The 17,809-nt window shown below is 36.1% G+C and overlaps 1 protein-coding gene across 6 annotated transcripts in view; it reads right to left on the reverse strand.

The window, feature by feature from the left end:
* The window catches only part of card14 (caspase recruitment domain family, member 14), a 62,109-nt gene that overhangs the window by 3,447 nt on the left and 40,853 nt on the right, over positions 1 to 17,809 (reverse strand). For 2 of the 6 annotated variants that reach the window (XM_052033217.1, XM_052033214.1), the window contains exons 11-20: positions 15,971 to 16,059; positions 12,124 to 12,202; positions 10,856 to 11,045; positions 9,549 to 9,672; positions 7,482 to 7,725; positions 5,602 to 5,665; positions 4,625 to 4,751; positions 4,041 to 4,202; positions 3,470 to 3,594; positions 2,149 to 2,264 (exon numbers count right to left, since the gene is read on the reverse strand). In XM_052033217.1, coding sequence (XP_051889177.1) covers positions 2,149 to 2,264; positions 3,470 to 3,594; positions 4,041 to 4,202; positions 4,625 to 4,751; positions 5,602 to 5,665; positions 7,482 to 7,725; positions 9,549 to 9,672; positions 10,856 to 11,045; positions 12,124 to 12,202; positions 15,971 to 16,059 — 1,320 coding nt within the window. Of the gene's footprint in view, positions 1 to 2,148; positions 2,265 to 3,469; positions 3,595 to 4,040; positions 4,203 to 4,624; positions 4,752 to 5,601; positions 5,666 to 7,481; positions 7,726 to 9,548; positions 9,673 to 10,855; positions 11,046 to 12,123; positions 12,203 to 15,970; positions 16,060 to 16,257; positions 16,389 to 17,809 lie in introns of all 6 variants that reach the window. The other 4 variants (XM_052033215.1, XM_052033219.1, XM_052033216.1 and 1 more) reach the window with 4 other exon arrangements.

The following is a 17,809-nucleotide window of genomic DNA, read 5'->3' on the forward strand; positions in this document are numbered from 1 at the left end:
GGCTGGAAACTGAATTCACAGTTTTTGCAGCCACACAAGAATCAGTCAGATGAAGTTACCAGCGGGTCATCTTGGAGAAATTATCTTAGCTTGGTTACAACCTGACAAAATTCTGACAGGGGTTGCTGCCTCAGTTGGAGGTGATTCTGAGCTGCAAAACGATGCACACATTTTTTTTATGCAACACCAAGTTGCCAAAAATAAAACTTGCAAACAAATTGCACATATGCAAATAAGCTTGCAAACATAAATATTGATCTTCTGATTTGCAGAACCCTTGTTAAGTTATTCCAGCCAGATTCCAGCATCTGCAGAATTTCTTGTGTCTCCAGAATCCTTGTTAAGTTATTTAAAGTCAATGATGAATAGGAACCTTTTGGAATTTAATAACAGGCATGAAAGAGAAGACATTGGAAGTCAATTGCATCCACTCATCTGCTCTTAATGCCACTTCAAACAGATTTAAACTCAGGAGACACAAGATATTTAAACTCTGCTCACGCTAGGTTGCTGTATCTATTGTGCACAATGTGAGAGAAAATGTCCCATGAATACACAAGAATACTAGGTTGCTTTTTAAAGCTGTGAAGTCACAGAACCCTTAGATATAAACAAATTCCAATACCTTTTAATATTGTGCATTATGATGTTGGTACAATTAACTACCAAAGGGAGGCAGTTTATAAAATAATCTGAGGAAAATGACACAAGGCAGCGCTCTTTTTTAATATTTCATTTTGTTTTGTACTCTAAGCACTAATGTGAAAGTTCTTATTATCTAAATTCATTTAGAGTGAAGGATGTTCTGATCACCATTAACACAGATTAATTTGCTGACCAAACAAAAAGTTTAAGTTCATGCACTTTCAAATGACTTTATATGTTCTTTTTAGGTTGCTTCTTGCGTCATTTTTCTCAGATTATTTCATGAACTGCTTCCCTTTGGTAGTTAATTGTACCAACATCAGATGTGTATGATAATATGTAAAAAGCCAAGGTTTCCTTCTGACCATATTACTTAATTGATTTACATAAATTACTAGTATCTTTAAAGATGATGACAGAAAAGCCACATAGATGATATGTTAGAAAGATATTTAATAATGGGTGTAAATGTTCAGCAAATGTGAATACTGTATCATACTTAGCTTTCATCTAGTTCAAATTGCAGGAGAATGCTATTTACATTTCTAAAACTGACTTCCAAAACCTGGCATCAAACTGTAGACCAATCACTCTGATAGATTTGGTGGTGCAAAGCAGGTCACAGAAGTTGCTGTTCTGCAATGTGAACTAAACAAAAGCTTATTTCAAAGTGCCTTACAACTTCTGTTATTTTAAATGTTGCATACAAAAGTCTTATTTTGCATTGAGCCAAATGTAAATGAATACGATACAGTGAAAATTTTCCAACAACATAAATTTGCATACATCTAACTATATAAGGTTTGTTTAACCATCTGGGGAATTTTTATGTGGAGGAATAGCTTGTTGAAGCTGATGTTGGGGCGGTTCCTGAGTCAGCCTGATACTCTTTAACGATGCGTGTGAGTGCTTTGCAGGAGCTGTTACTTTTTCCAGAGCTGCTGGAAGAACTCAACGAGTCACGCAGCATCTGTGGAGTCAAAAGGATGGCCGACATTTTGGGTCAAAACCCTGCAGGACCTCTTGACAGACAACCATCAGGATGCAGGGTCTCAATCCAAAATGTCGACCATTCTTTTGTCTCCACAGATGCTGCTTGACCCGCTGGGTTCTTCCAACAGCTTATTTCTTGCTCCAGATTCCAGTATCTGCTGTCTCCTATGTCTCCATTTTTTTTTTCCAGTGACGCTAATAACTTCTACCCGCGTGTTGCGTTTATAAGGCTGGGCTGAAATCATCTATCGCATACTCGGTTTACAACAGCACAGAGCGCTATTTGTTTATATTCAGTTTGTTAGCAGCTATTAAGAAATCATTAAAAGAAAACAGAACATAGATGAACGACTGATATTGCAACTCAGTCATTAACAACAATACAGATCCTGCAATGAATGAGGTAATATTTAAAAGACAAATTCCAGATTGCAGTCAATGCAAAGCAGTAAGTAAAATTTGTACATGATTCAAAAATAAACAGTTTCTTAGGGGTTAAGCAATACTTACTTAATTTTCTTAATGTTCTTTTCACAGAGACGAATGACAATGACAATAGGATAGATCTCCACCTTATGTAACCATTTCACACAGTCCAGACCGAGTTCCAATAGGCAGTGGACATTCTGCAATTAAACACCATAGAATTTGTTATCTTTTTTTTCCATTCAGTTAACTTATCAGTAATAGAAAGTATCAATATGATATGTAGAATATGCTTAATCCAAATTTATATTGATGTGGCTGTTTCTGAATGAAAACAAATTAATGCAAATCACAGTTGGTCCAATAGCAAATAATGATTAAAGACAGCGTGCCAAATATTAAGCTGATTAAGGTAGTGAGTGGTAGAGACATACTGCCTCATCTCACAAATGAACAGCAGACTCCTTGATGAGATTTTGGACAACACCAACAAAACTGCCTCAGGAGAAAAGAAATATGGCTTTCAGGAAAGTAAGTTTCAAGATAGATAAAAAGGAAACACATAACTTAAATGAAAAATAAAGATTGTGTGAATGAAAATAAAATTAGAAACACAGCAATAACTTTTTCTGTTAATTTAGTGATTAAACATGCCACCTTTTATTAAACTGAACCTCATAAATTAGGAAGATCTCAGTTTTATCCAAGTTATTCCAGAATTAACTAATCTCAATTGTGCTTCAGTTGTGATAAATGTCATTAGGTCAGGAAAGAAACTGTCAGATACGTTTTCCATTACTATTAATTATCTGTAAAACTTTCTTTGCATTTTCACATTCTGGATGCTGGCTTTAAATGAAATAATATTATCGTCAGCTTTTCCTCTTTAGCAGATTAATTGAGTGGGATGGAGTTTTTGTTGGGTTCCATTTGTATTGGTTATGGAAGCAGGATGTTGATGAGATAAGTGGGCATTGTTTATCTTCCAGTTTCACATACTTAAAAAGCATGCATTTATGAAGTATATGAATGTGGCAATGTAGAATGTATGCATTACGTACACCCAGGTGGTTTCTATGATGGAATGGATAAGAGCTCTCAGGTTCAATACCAGGGTGGCACTCAAATTTGTCTTCCATAACTCAGTATGTTTTTCCAGTTGTTTTATCAATTCATTAGACAAAAAAACACAGGACAATGGGAAAAGTGAAAAGCAAACAGTGCTAACCCTATTTTGTGGGAGCAATCTTCAATATTACTCATGAAGTAGAAGGACAGTTAAAGAAGGAATATTAAATATTAAGGAATATTGAAGGAATATTAAAGTAGACAAAAAACACACAGAGAGAAAATATGTCAAAACCCAAATTTGTCACTATAATCAGCATGAAATTTGCAATATTACCTTGGCAACTACTGTCTCTACTCCCTCCCTTGTGTAACAGGAGCGAAGGAAATTCTGTGCTTCTTGCACACCCAAAATTTCTCCTTTTCTGTTTTTCTCAGCATACTCGGTGTTGTTCAAGCACTCTTAAAAAGCAAAGATTAGAATTTCTTATTCTGAGCAAGTAAATAAAATCTATAAATTTAAGGAATCTCTGCAAATTAATCTACATTTTATAGATAAACATTGAAATATCTTGTTTTTTTTTGGGACCTGCATGTGTGATACGCAATTTCTTTTAGATTGAATACTTCGGGCATATACATTTGGGCTTTCTGTAAACTTATGTTTATCAAGACATAGTTTCTTAGTGCAATGCTCTGTCTTGCCAGACTGTTTTAGATTAGGTATAGCCAATGTCCAGAGTCAAAGCTCCTCCATTAGTTTCTACCATTGATGGGGATTTAAACAAAGCTTAAACATATAAATGTCTCTACTTCAAAAAAGAATCCTACATCAAAATTTAAATAAAGTCACTTTTCTGTTGCATTTTTTTCATCAAAATGATACCTGCCTCTTGAAAACATCTTACCAGATTTACACTTTTCATATTCCGGTAGATCTTTCAGTTTCTCAAGCACAACTTTTCCAATTCGAGTGGGTGCTATAATCACTGGTCTCAGAGATGGTGGGTGGCAAGGTCTGACCAGTGAATAGGGCATTAAAGTGAAGCAATTGCCAACAGACTGGTTGCCTAAAACAAAATAATGTAACAATGTTAAAAATAGAAAATAATAATTGTGAACATTTTGCATGTAAATCCAAAATATAAATAACAAAGCTAATAATTGATATGAAATGATATCTCTGATACCAAGCCAGTACTGACAATATGAAACAGCATTGATTAAGATATAATTCCTCACCGAATGAATTGCAACCAAAAGGAAAAAAAAAGATACTCATTTATATTTGGCTACATCCTACAACAAAAGGATACAGATTTAAATGGCAGTGAAACATTGTGCTTACATTTGACCTGAACCAATCTTGCATTAGAAGATCTTTTCTGCATGATTAATTTACCATTTGAATGACGACTATTTAAAGGCATAATAAATGACAACAACAGTTGTCATAATAGATCTAGTTTAGCATGCAACACCTGATTCTGACCTTGCTCTTTGTCAGGATCGATGGTTCCACAGTCAAATGATAACCAGAGTGGATTTTTTTGACTCTTATCAGTGCTGACAATTCGCACGAGTTTATTTTGACTTGAAGAAGAACTTTTCCGATTTTGCTGAAAAATCAAGCACAGTACAGAAAATGATGAAAAGACAGACGTAAGTCATGGTTTGAATCAGTTTCAGTGAATTTAACAGTTCTGTGATGAATTATCAGACAATATAAATGGGTGAAATTAATGTAAGCAGTTAAACTCATAAGGTAAATGTTAAGAGGCATCTACCTCACTTACACAACACAATGTTATGTACAAATGTTATGTATGGAACATGAATGCAACCTGCAGTTGTGAGACAAGCACTTCTCAATCATCAGGACAGCTTCTCTCAACCTCCAGTTTGTTAACTTCAGTGTTACAGTTAAGTTTTTTTTCCTTAGTTCATAAAATAAATATAATTGTGATGCCTTTGACACTGAGATATTCAATTTGTAATGCAGGCATCTGGAAGTTAGATTAAGTATGATTACACAAGCATCATAGGTATTTTTAAAGCACTAGCTCTGGAGAAAGTTGATCTAATCGCAATTACACTATGCCGTATCTTCTCTATTCAGTATCCTTTGGTTTTACTTATCATTTCTGAAAACTTGAGACAATGAATTGTGCACATATGCATTGTGTGAAGCAACATTTTTAAATGTAGCTATGGAAATAGAGTGCTGAAATCCAACACTGTAACTCAAATAGCTTTATCCAGTTCATATCCTGGACACTAGTTATGGAGATGAGTCTCAATATTAGTAATACTGCATACAAATAAAATACATCAGAATAGCTGTCATTTTTTTGGCTGTGTAGATTATTGTTTTCCAATCTACTTCACTTTACTTAACTGATAAAATCATAACTCTCACTATTTGTGAGAGACTTTTAAAATATGTTTTAATAGTAAATATTATTTCACCTTTTTAAGCAATGGAATCTGTCGAGTCATGTTCTGAATTGTTCCTATCAACAGCTGTTGTGCCCTAAACAGAAACAAGGCACAGTTAATATTTTAAACTAACAGAATATTGTTTCTTCACTTGCAGGAATCCTGGATGATATCCCCATGCATAGCCATGGCCAATTGCAGAATTCCTGACTTGAATAACTCAGTATTGGTCAGGAAAAAAAATCTGAGACTTTTCATTCTAGCGGTTCCCAATAGCATTGTGTTAACCAATACAATAAAGATAGTATATATATAAAATGTGTGTGTGTGTGTGTGTGTGTGTGTGTGTGTGTGTGTGTGTGTAGGTTGCATGATTATTTCAAACTTATGTCGTCAAATTACAGTGATTCTATTTTTCCACATCATATTGACTTCAGTATAAACTATGAAGAACAAAATTACTGAGAACTGTTGTAATACTGCAAGTATCATTTAGAAGAAATTAGTTAACTCAGTACAGAGCAAACTTTCTGGTCTGTATAGTTTGGTTACTTGTTGGCTTTATGAATTGAACTATTGGACAAGTTTTATTTAAGGCATTTATAATTTTGGTTTGTGACCTATGTAGTTGGATTCAAAAGCGCAGAAACAGATTATGTGGCTTGTAAGTCAGGTCACTTTTAAGCTTTAAGTGTCCCCAGGTTTTGCGGCGTATATCAATATTTAAGGTGGGATGAAATTTAATAGATTGCAGCTGAGTTGCAGAAAAGGCTAACAGAATTGTGCAAAAGCAATATTTTAATTAATTGCTGCAATTTACAAAAGTCATTGATACATTGGTTCCTGGCATGAAAAGCAGCTTAAAATGCATTGGCACATTATAGATTTCTGAAATGTTTAAATCATGCTGTTAAAGCATACCTATAGAGTGTTTCACTTTTATTTTTTTAATCATTATTAATCCTTTGTTTCACTGCAGTTCAAAGCTCCACTCAAGGGCCATGATTGGTTTGTTACATGAGTCTGCTGCAGAAACAGGCCGGAGTGAGATCTGGGGTCAAGTGGGAAGATGGCAAGTCATGTGATTGGCTGGGAAGGAGGTCAGAGACCACAAATCAAGTCTTTTGAGGCAGAGGCCTAATACTAGAAAATATGGAATTTCTGCAAAGTTGCAATTTAGGTGGGGCTTTATAATATCCCCACTAACTTCACTAAAAGGATACAGGAAAAGCAGTATTTAAAAGTAATGCATGGCTTCGTAATACCATTCCTCACAGATTTAGTTGTCAATTTTATCCAGAGAAATGAAAGAATTAATATGTCAATCAGCCTTAGTTATGCACTCTTACAAATGATTACAAAATTAGCATATCCATTCTCTCAAAGGTAGAACATATAAGGCAAAAGGAAAATAATTACCAAGAAAAGAGTGGAATCAAAAGAAATATAAGAAGATTTTCTTTGACCTTCACTGCACTGAAGGACTTGCACTAGGAAGTATTCAAAAGATAAGTTCAAATATTCTTTGCAGCAAAATGAATTGTATAGCCCAAATGTTAACAACTTAATAGAGCATTGTGTCACTGTGTTCAGGAGCACAGACATGTTGAGATCCTGCATCTATTCCACAACTGTGTGGACAGATGTGGGGAGGCATTAAGAAACCTTGATTCAATGTCCCTTCATCAAAGGAAGTAAAGTCTCAATGTTTAACTATCGCAGGCTACGGTTGCTCAACTCCCAGTTATTGACTAGGAAGGGCTTAAAATTGACAAACGTTATATGTTTAAAAGATATTTACAGCATTTCTGCCTATTGCCATAATTGCTGCAAAGTTCTAAATAAATATGATTCAAATCACAAAGACATAGTGTTCAGGACTGAAGGCATCATTGATGTTACATTCTTACCGGTAGTAATTTGGAATAGAACCACCATCCATGTCAGTCATTGTGTGAGGATGTACTCTGAATGTCTTCCACTCACTGGAGTCCCTGTGCATGGTGTCAGTGACGTGTAAAATTTCATTGCATTGGACAATAAATTCACCCAGGGCTCCACTGTCTTTGTCAAATGTTACGTTGACTCGGATGTAGAAGGAATCCCCTGAGGTAACGATCTTTTTTTCAATATTTTCTACCAATGTTTGATAAGCTAGTTAAACAAAGCATAACACAATATAAGTTTGATGTTATCTTCTGGAATCTTAAATTCAATAAGATCATGAGGTTTAAAATTTTAACCAAAAGAAATTGCAATGCTTCAAGCAAGATTTTTATTGGAAGAAAAATATTTCATACTGATTAAAGTAAAAAACTTAAAATATGCATAAACAACTTTGGAATCCATAAAATAATTAGAGCAAATAATTTGATACATCTGATATTTGCTTCATATGTGGGATTTGCTGCCCAAGTGCTGGAATTTAGCTTAAAAGTTCATGATAGCCATGAAAATGTTGGTTTCTAAATGTTGGAAACAGTTCCTTGTCCTAACAAGTCATTTACTTGAACTAGATAGTCTCTTAAATGTGGACAAAGCATCCATTTGTCAATGTTAATTCCATACAGTCTATAAATTCATACAGCAAAATTGAGTTTTCTGTGGCTGGCGTTAGATGGAATATTTTGTGACTGAGGTTAAATAAAAACCATAAAAATAGTTCAGAAAGAAGTGCAGTCATTTTTAAGTGTGCTGAACTAACATACAACATCAATCAGAAAATAAACTTGTAATCATCACTGCTTTCAGTTCACCTCTGCTCCAGAGCATTTTAACCTGCTGTTGTACAGATTCAATTTATATAATTTTGATTAGTAACTTTTGATTAAGAATAAGTAAACACAGGTCCTATTTTGCCAATGTATTTCTTCTCATTTTTTTTTCCAACATCCATTCCCTTTCACTTGACTTTTTTTAACTGATAAACTGCTCTAAGCTATAAATAATATCTCCAAGAGTTGGAACAATAAAGAGAAAACAGTGGGCTGAATTATGCCAGTTATTGCCAGGGGTGCTGAAGGAAACCACTGGCCTTCAACCACTCACAATAAGTACATCTCAGACTAATGTGGCACCTTCAATCTGCCAAAGCTGTCATATGATTGCAATCCCCATTTGTTTGGATTAGGAAGAGTGATCAGTTTAGTTACTTATACTTTATTTTAATGTTTTGTAATCTATTTTTGAAAGAAATGTATATAGTCTTGAAGTTTAAATATTCTTACAAAGCCTCACCAATCATAACCAGGGGTGAGGGTCTTGTCAGTAGATATCAGGGCATTCAGGCAGTGATGCCTCACTCCTCCTCACACCCAAATCTGAACGGAAGGCCAAGGTGAAAATCTGGGCAGTGGCCCAAGTTCCTAATTCCTTTTCCCTATCCAAATATCACATTTGACATGATACTAAGATGGAAAAATACTTTTTTTTAATAATAATTAAATACGTGTGCAATTGTTTTAAAATTCATTCACAGAAACATGATGATCAAATGGAGACAAGTAAGTAAATGTTATTTATTCTTTTTAAGAGTCTGAACATATAGATTCCTACACAACCAATATAATGGAGAATTGTGATAACTCATACATTTATTACAACGTTACTTAAATATTTTCATTTAATTTGTGAGTGTTGATAGCATTAAAAGGAACCGTGGTTTAAAAACATTCTGGGACACAGTCGATTAACTGAGAATATTCCTGCTTTCTTACACAGCAAGCCCAAATAACTGAATCAGCTTGAAACAATGATAATTTATCACTATTCAAACAAAATCACAATGAAACACCAAATAAACATCTATCAGTAATCTGTATACTGGTGACTCTCTCTTATGTTTTGATCTTAATAATTTTAAAAGATTATTAGCTTAATCATTTTGGAAATCACTGATGGGCTATATGGTAATGTTTGAACATGCAGGCATTTTGGATGAATGATTAAATACTTGTTTTGGTTGTTCTGTAACTTACCTTCCCTGTTGCGTCTTATGGCCAAACAGCACATTCCTTTAATTTGCTTCAAGTTCCAAACAGCCTCCTCTAAACTGGCTTCCTCCAGTATGGTCCTTGTTTGCTCCCTGCTATTGAATTCCACCTGCAGATTAAATGTTATTATTAATCTAGCAAAAATTCAGGTCTTTAAAGCTTTTAAAACATAATTTGTATACCTGATCTTATATAAAAATATGCAAATTGAAAACAAGGAGAGGATATGAAAATAGTAGAAGAACAAAGTAATTTTTGCAAAGATGTTATAGTAAAATAGTTGTGTTGTAATGAAGTCTTTGGAGCCGAGCTTGAGATATTAGCACTAAGGTTGTGGTTGTCAGAATCTGAGGGATATGTTTCTAACAAGACTGCATATTTACTGAATATACATTTTGTTATAAATCTGAGAAAGTGGGATGTAACAAAAGTGAGACAATTACACAAATGTGCACAATATCTATGGCTATCAGTTTGTTTGACTTACTGTCAAAATGAATTAAAATATTATGATGTGATCAATCCAGCATTTAAAGATAAAATGTATGAGCATTCAGGCATTCAAGTGTGTGATAATAACAGGGAATTTCCACCTCTGTACCACAAGAAATGTGACAATAGTTGAATTTCTTTTTGCTCTCCTCCTCTCAAAGGAAACCCCAAGCTCTGCGGACAATGATTGCACTCTGTTACCTCGCCCAGGTAATCATTGTTTAATCATTATCTATAAGTCATCTTGAGTAATGATATTTGACACACTGCTTGACTAGACAGTTGTCATCCAGGATTCTCCTACACATGCATTCATCTACAATGGTATTTCATATTACGGATTTACTCCTACAGCTCTGAGGCATTGTGATTAACTGATGTGAACCACAGTCAATCCAGCTAATTCAACACATTTTTATCTCTGTAGGTCCAAGATGGAAGTGTAGAAACTCAATAATTATGGCACTTATTTTCTGAATATCTGTGCATTACACCCCCAATGACATTTGGAAAAGGTGCATGAAGTTAAGGTACAGATTAGTCATGATCTCATTGAATGGCAACACAGGCTTGAGAGACTATTTTGCCCACTCCTGTTCCTATGTTAGTTGGAGAATGCCTGTAGCATACTGGTTGTGGATTATCTTAAAACAACAGCCTAAAAGATGCATTAAATCCCCTGCGTATTCTAATGATGAACCAAACACGCCTTTCAATATCAATCTGTACTCTAAGCTTTCATTTTGCTTCAACAACCATGTACCCAGACCAAAGATTTTGCACCATGTCTGATACCCTACCATCATGATCTGAAATCCTGGTTCAAGGCCACTGTTATATGCTGGAGATGCAGGCTTAATTTTGTGAATGAATATTCCTGTGGAATTCCCACCAATGACTTCAATCTGATCCAGGATGCCATCTCCATTGAATTCAAATAAACAAGTTCTGCTCATTGATTTTGCTTGTGGAGGTCCAGGGAGGAAAGGCCTGTGGTGTATACAAAAATAGAAATCACAATAAGTCCAAGAATTAGATTTGATACACACAGAAAATTTCTGCACCTGTTCCTTTAATTTCCACTTATATTGCAGGTATAAATAAGGCCTTAAATATATATATATTGAACAGAACTGTTGTCAGTTATTTTCAGTTTCTCACAATAAGGGTAAAGCCTCTTTTAAGCAAAATTACTTACATCATGTGAGATGCTGTGGTACCAGATGAAGTTAACTATATAACTGGGCAACACCTGGGATTATTTTTGAAAAACTGGATACTGCAAGGGATAATAATGATTCCGGTTTCCCTTTTAATGAATATATTTCAATTGATCTCCTTAGCTTTTAGTGAGAAGGTGATTGTATAGGTTAATTTTTTTTTAGATAGGCTGGATACAATACATTACTGAAGATATGTTCAATAAATTTCCAAAGTCAAGTTATGCAAGAGAGCAAGATTTTAAATAAATAGGATATCAGAGAGAAGTCTACAACTGGAAAGTTCTGTTTCTCTTTATGCTTCTGGCTAGATTCTGTCCTCACATCTGGAGAATCTGTTTAGTTAAAGATGAAAATAGTGCTAATTTATCCAAAATAACACACTATCAGTAACAATGTTACTCCACAGTACATCAGCACAATGGAAGTTACTACAGATTTGACTACATTGTTCACCTGCTTTAGAGAACCAAGAGATGGACCATGGCCATACACAGAGAATGATATGGTTGTGATGGACAATGAATGTGTAAATTTGGATAGTCTCCAGACAAAACCATGATACAACCACATCACCTTGGTTTTGTTGTAAGAATGAAGAAATGTTGCAGAATATTTTTCTGACAATGGATGTTAAAATATTCTATCCAAGCATATGAGAATTCTGGAGGGAAGATGGAAGTGGGCAAAAGGGATGAGAGAGGAAGTTGGTTTTATGACATCTTTCCTTATTAAGTGATGTTATTATTCCGCATAAAATAAACTTTTCATTTGCCTCAGTGACAGACGAGAAGAAATTTGAAAAATACACTGGATATATTTAAATAAATTAAAATGATTTTTTTTACCAGTCTTGCCCAGATGATGGATTGGCTTCAGTCATAGATTGTAATTTCTGAGTGGATGACTCAGGCTGTTTGAATGGTACTGAAATGAATTTGACACAGTTTAGATATGACTTATGTGAATGTTTAAATGCTACATTTACTTACAGCTTCAGTCCAGTTTCTCTAATGTAAAATTGAATTGTAAACTTAATAAGTATCTTTATCCTTACTAACTTAACTGTTCATAATTTCTTTAGCTTTTGTTAAATTCTAACAAAGGGTGGACACTCACACTGTGAATGCTTTCTTTGCAGCTTTTGACCAGACAATTGAATTGCATCTAGTTTTAACTTTGAAGAAACATTCTCCACATCAAAGTGGTGCAATCACTATTTGGCTGCAAAGCAGAAAGTATCAGAAACTGCAGCTTAATGTCACACCCATGGTTACACAAGTTATCTGGAACTGTGAAATGTGTATCAACATAAGGGCACTGCAGAGATGCATTGTGACGTGAAAGGATGTGGCTTTCCTCACTTAATCTTTTCACTTGAGAAACTGCTAAACAAGCTTAATTCAGTAGGGTTCTATGGTAAAGCTTGAATGTGGGTCAGGGACTTGCTGGAAGAAAGGAGTTTGCCGGAACTAATTAGAGCAAGGTGGTGAGGCATACTGAGTAGAGCAGCTGACTGCCCATGCAGTACCTAATACTGATCCGAAATGCAATTTGCTACAGACTACAGATGATGTTAAGAAAGTTTATATTTATATAGCATTTTATCGCTCAATTAATTACATTGAAAAGTGGTTGCTCTGTGTATGTGCAGGAGAGCTGGGGTGGTAGACAGTGAAGTCAAGTGAGTGTTACAGTTGCTGGAGAAAAGTAGTGACTACAGTTACAGGACTGCACATCTGAATTCAACATGGGTAAGTACAAGCGGAAAGGAAGAATTGCTCAATTCATTTAATGGATGAGGATAAAAGAGATGAGAATTGGGAGGAATGGTGAACTCAAAAGAGAGTACATCTAATTGTTACAGAGGATAAACCAACAGTAAAATGGTGAATCAGAAAGAACTTTAAAAGAGGTAAATGAGACATCAGCAAGATAGAAGAGCTAAATTTGGAAACTTTTTCTCAGAAGTTACATTTTCACAACAAAGAAACATGGAAATTAGTAAATGCCAGGTTCAGGTCAGGTAACAGGAAGCAACATCACACAACATGTAACAATATCTACAGGATAGGACAGCAGAAATAAAGAACCTGGAATAATTGATTAAGAGGGCCTGAAGAGGGAAAATGACATGTACTACACTTACTTGTTCATGTGTTACTGAGAGAAGAGTTTGCAAAGGGGGTTAGCTCCCAGGACATAGTTACAAAGCAGTGTCATCAAGGCTACAACTTTAACTCTCTTCCCTCTTAATCTCTCCTCTCATACCCACCAGTTCCAACCTCATCACTCACAATGTTCCCCTGTCTGCTATCATCCACTCTCCTACAATCACTGCACACCATTTCACTCCATCATATTCTCCTCCAACTCACACACACTTCGCTTCCTACTATCATCACTAATATAAACAACACTGCACTGTGTATATTTAAGCAATAAGGTCTCTTTCTCAAAACAACTCAGAAATATGTCATTAACACACCTCCTTCTTTCATGGCAAAAGAGAAAGATATGACAGAAGGAAGCTGATCTAGACTGTCTGCACACCCTTTTCCATGTGGCAGAAAATGTTCTGGCAATTTTGGGGAGTGGGAGGTTGAAGGTGGAGAGGAGAGACATAGCTATGCATGTGACCACACTGACTGAGGTGCCACACTGGGTGCTGGATCTTTCAATGAGCCATCTGAGCTTACCAGTTACCTCTCCTTGAATCACATTGCTTCCAACGTGGTCCTAGGTGCAGACATTTGACAGGGAGCTGGCTCTTACCTGATTGGTGAAGCCCTGCACAGAGACAGACTATGTTGAGCGTGAGTAGCTGGCCATGTCCCTGAATGGTTTGATAGCCACCCACCACCAGGCTCACTAGCTGTCAAATGATCGGCAGCATTACAGGATGCTCTGATGGTTCTTGTCGATGTGAAGCTGAGCCACAGTTAAGCTTGTTTCCACAATTAGAGAAGGAGCCAAGGACCAAGAACATTACTGAAGAAAAGCATGAAAGATATTCTGCATGCCTTTTCAAAAATACTACAAAAAACCAGAGCTAGCCAGTCTCAAATTACCAGCTTCTCAATCTTCTCCCACACCACTTCCTCCAAGCATCCAGAGCCTCAGGTTGTCCTGGACTCACAAGTGGAAATAGTTGCTCCAAGTACTTAAAAAAAAACACAGAGAATGCTCGAAATACTCTGCAAGTCAGGCAGTGGCAATGGAGGTGGAAAGGAGAGACATAGCTATGCAAGTGACCACACTGATTGAGGTGACACACTGGGTGCTGGATCTTTCGATGAGCCATCCGAGCTTACCAGTTACCTCTCCTTGAATCATGTTGCTTCCAACGTGGTCCACACTTCAGGTGGATGACCTTTCATTGGAGCTCCATTTACTTGCCATATGTTTGGGGAATAGCTTCTGTGAACTAAACAATCTGGCCTTGATAACAAAAAGGAATACTTCAAATGAACAATCGTCCCTTCACCACAAATAGTTGTCTCTGTTGGCGCGAGAAATTCCAACTGCTAAACCTCTCTCATTCTTGGCTAATGATATTTAAAGCCATTGCTACATATCATGCCTTCATCTGAGTTACAATGAACCCAGCTGCAGATACAGACACATACACAGACGACACACCCAAAACACGCAACTGCTACTTTCACCCATTGATATTTACTTCCTTATTTTCCGATTATGTCCTTTGTGAATCATTAAAAGTCAAAAAGGCCCAAGATCTGATGGATTGTGGATGTTATGCCAGAGGATAGAATCTTCCTGCAAAATTATCTCATTTTACACTAATGTAAGTAGGGATTCAGGAGAATGTTGGCAAACTGTTTTCAGCTGGGGTAAGCTATGCAATGCAGACAGCAAGGAAAGGAAAAGGCAATGATCAAAAAGAAATGTTTTCAAGTTACGTCCAATTCCCGCAAGTACAGTGCCTACAATAAGCATGGCAGGATGGAAAATTGTATTACATACGGCCAAATACTTGATGAGCAAATGAAAACAAAATTGTTGGGGAGAAATTTAACTGGCTCCAGAAATGCATTGTATTACACTCATTTTCCAATCAATATTCTGCCTATTATTATAGACAGATGTTTAAGTGGCTTGGCAATGTAAATAGCTGAGCACCAGACGCCCCTCTAAGTTACATATTCAAGGCTTTTGTTTGGCCAATTTTTGGTGATAATTGTCAAATTGTCAGTTACAGAACCAGGCAATACAAAACCTTCCAGACTGTGAAAAGGAAAGAAGTCAGCTTGGTCACATCCCTCCCTCAAAGTCTGCTCTGAAGGACTTCTGCAACTCTGTGACAAGGAGCTAATATTACATGATTTAGTCTGATTTTTAACATAGGCTGTAAATTCCAATTTTGGCCATAATGAGTAGACGTGTGTGTGTGTGTGTGTGTGTGTGTGTGTGTGTGTGTGTGTGTGTGTGTGTGTGTGTGTGTGTGTGTGTGTGTGTGTGTGTGTGTGTGTGTGTGTGTGTGTGTGTGTGTGTGTGTGTGTGTGTGTGTGTGTGTGTGTGTGTGTGTGTTGGAAATTACATTATCGTTTAAGTTGCCAGTCTATAATGTGATAGAGCTTGGCTCATTAAATTATTCCATACTATCAGGCTGCTATGATTTCTGTCATACGTTGATGCTATACCCAGAACATGAATGAGAAATTGAAAACTCACTGACATCAGGAACATTTTCACTGCAACTGCCTGTACCAGTGCTATCACCTACTGATGTGAACACATCGTCATCAGTAGAATTTCTGTTGCTGTGAAAAGAGAAATAGAACAGCAATGTTACCCAATTATAAAAGGATTCTCCCTTCAATTTTGTTTTGTGTTTTTTTAGTAGCATTCCACAATGGCTTTACATACTTATAATTTAACAAAAAGGTGTGTGTGCGCGTGTGCATTTGCATATGTGTGTGTGTGTGTGTGTGCACGCGCGCATGCGCGCTTTATCTTACCTGAATGATTTTTCCATGTCATCTTCATTTCGGCGTCTGTAGATAGATTCCTTGCTGGGCGGCTCAACGAAGGAAGAACTGACACTGCTCAGTGACTCACAGCTTTCAGTTTTCTTTAGATTTGTATAGAACTATAAATAAGAAGAACTAATGAACTACACAGCTGTTGATTATATTTAATAAAATTGTTAGGAATCCAGAATGAGCATGTACAATTAAAAATCAGATATTTAGCAGGGAAATCAGGAAGTACTTTCTTCAGAAAGGGTAGTGGAAATGAGAAACATTTGACTAAAAATAAGTCCATGGATGCTGAGTCAATTCAATTTTTGATAAAATCAAATAGTAATCCAGAGGCCTGGACTAACAATCCCAAGAGTTGAGTTCAAATCTCACATGGTAGGTGTGGAATTTAAATTCAGTTAATAAGATGGAACTAAAAAATGGAAAACAATGACCACAAAAATATTGGATGGTTGTAAGAACCCACATAGTTCACTAATGTTGTTCAGGGCATGAAATCTACCTTCCTAACTTCATCTGGCATTTTTGTGACTCCAGACCCACCAATATGGTTGGCTCTTAATTTCTCTGTGAAGTGGCCCAGCAGGACGTTCATTTCAATGGAAATTAGGGACAGGCAATAAGTGCTGTGTGCCAGCTTTGTCCAGATCCCAAAAAAATGGATAAATAAAGATGAGAAGGATATCAATGTTGGGTAAGTGGTGTTGAGGTAGAGATCAGCCATGAACTGACTGAATGATAAAACAAGCCGGCTCCTGTTCCTAATAACAAAGGGAGTTTTAGATTTTGCTCTCACAACTTCCTTCACAGACTTTTATAATGATACAAGCTTCAGTCAAACAAAGGTTTTCAACGAAATGAGAAAGAAAGAAAAGGAATGAGATCCAAGTACCAAATTTCACTCTGGCTCAACTTAAAAATAATTACAAAGAAGGAAATAAAATATGTCTACAGATGCAAGTTAGGCATGTGTAAAGTACAGGAATTATGGGAATGACAAGCTGTTCCATTGTGCCTATTCTTTATTGTTCTGATGCAACTTGTGCCAAAAATCTATGTTGCTCACACGTACACACTTTCTAGCTGCAAGTCATCTCACACCAAATAGGAGCTGCAACCTAAACTGACATTTCTCCAGCCTGATTCAAGAATAATGTAGCCTGTTGTAAGTCTCAAGGACTGGCCTGTCTGAGAACAACTAATGCACAGTCCTTCATTGTCAGTATGATGCAAAAAAATTATAAAGCATCTTTTAAAATAAGAAACAGATAGTATGCATATAGAAATAGATAGTCAGTTAGTATGGATAACCCACCTAAAAATAACATTCTCAGAATTCCCGTATTTCATTAGAGAGGACTGTGGATTATGCAGAAATCTCTGTGCATTAGATAGATATGTGAAGGAGAAACAAATAGAAGTATATATTGAAAGGATTAAATGATGTTATAATTTTTTACTGTCCTTTTTTTGCACTGAGGTCTTGTTTTTGCACACTCATTTTTTCTCTCTCTTTTCACTGCCTGTA

The sequence above is a fragment of the Pristis pectinata genome, chromosome 18, assembly GCF_009764475.1.
Source record: "Pristis pectinata isolate sPriPec2 chromosome 18, sPriPec2.1.pri, whole genome shotgun sequence".
In the NCBI taxonomy this organism is placed as follows: Eukaryota; Metazoa; Chordata; class Chondrichthyes; order Rhinopristiformes; family Pristidae; genus Pristis; species Pristis pectinata.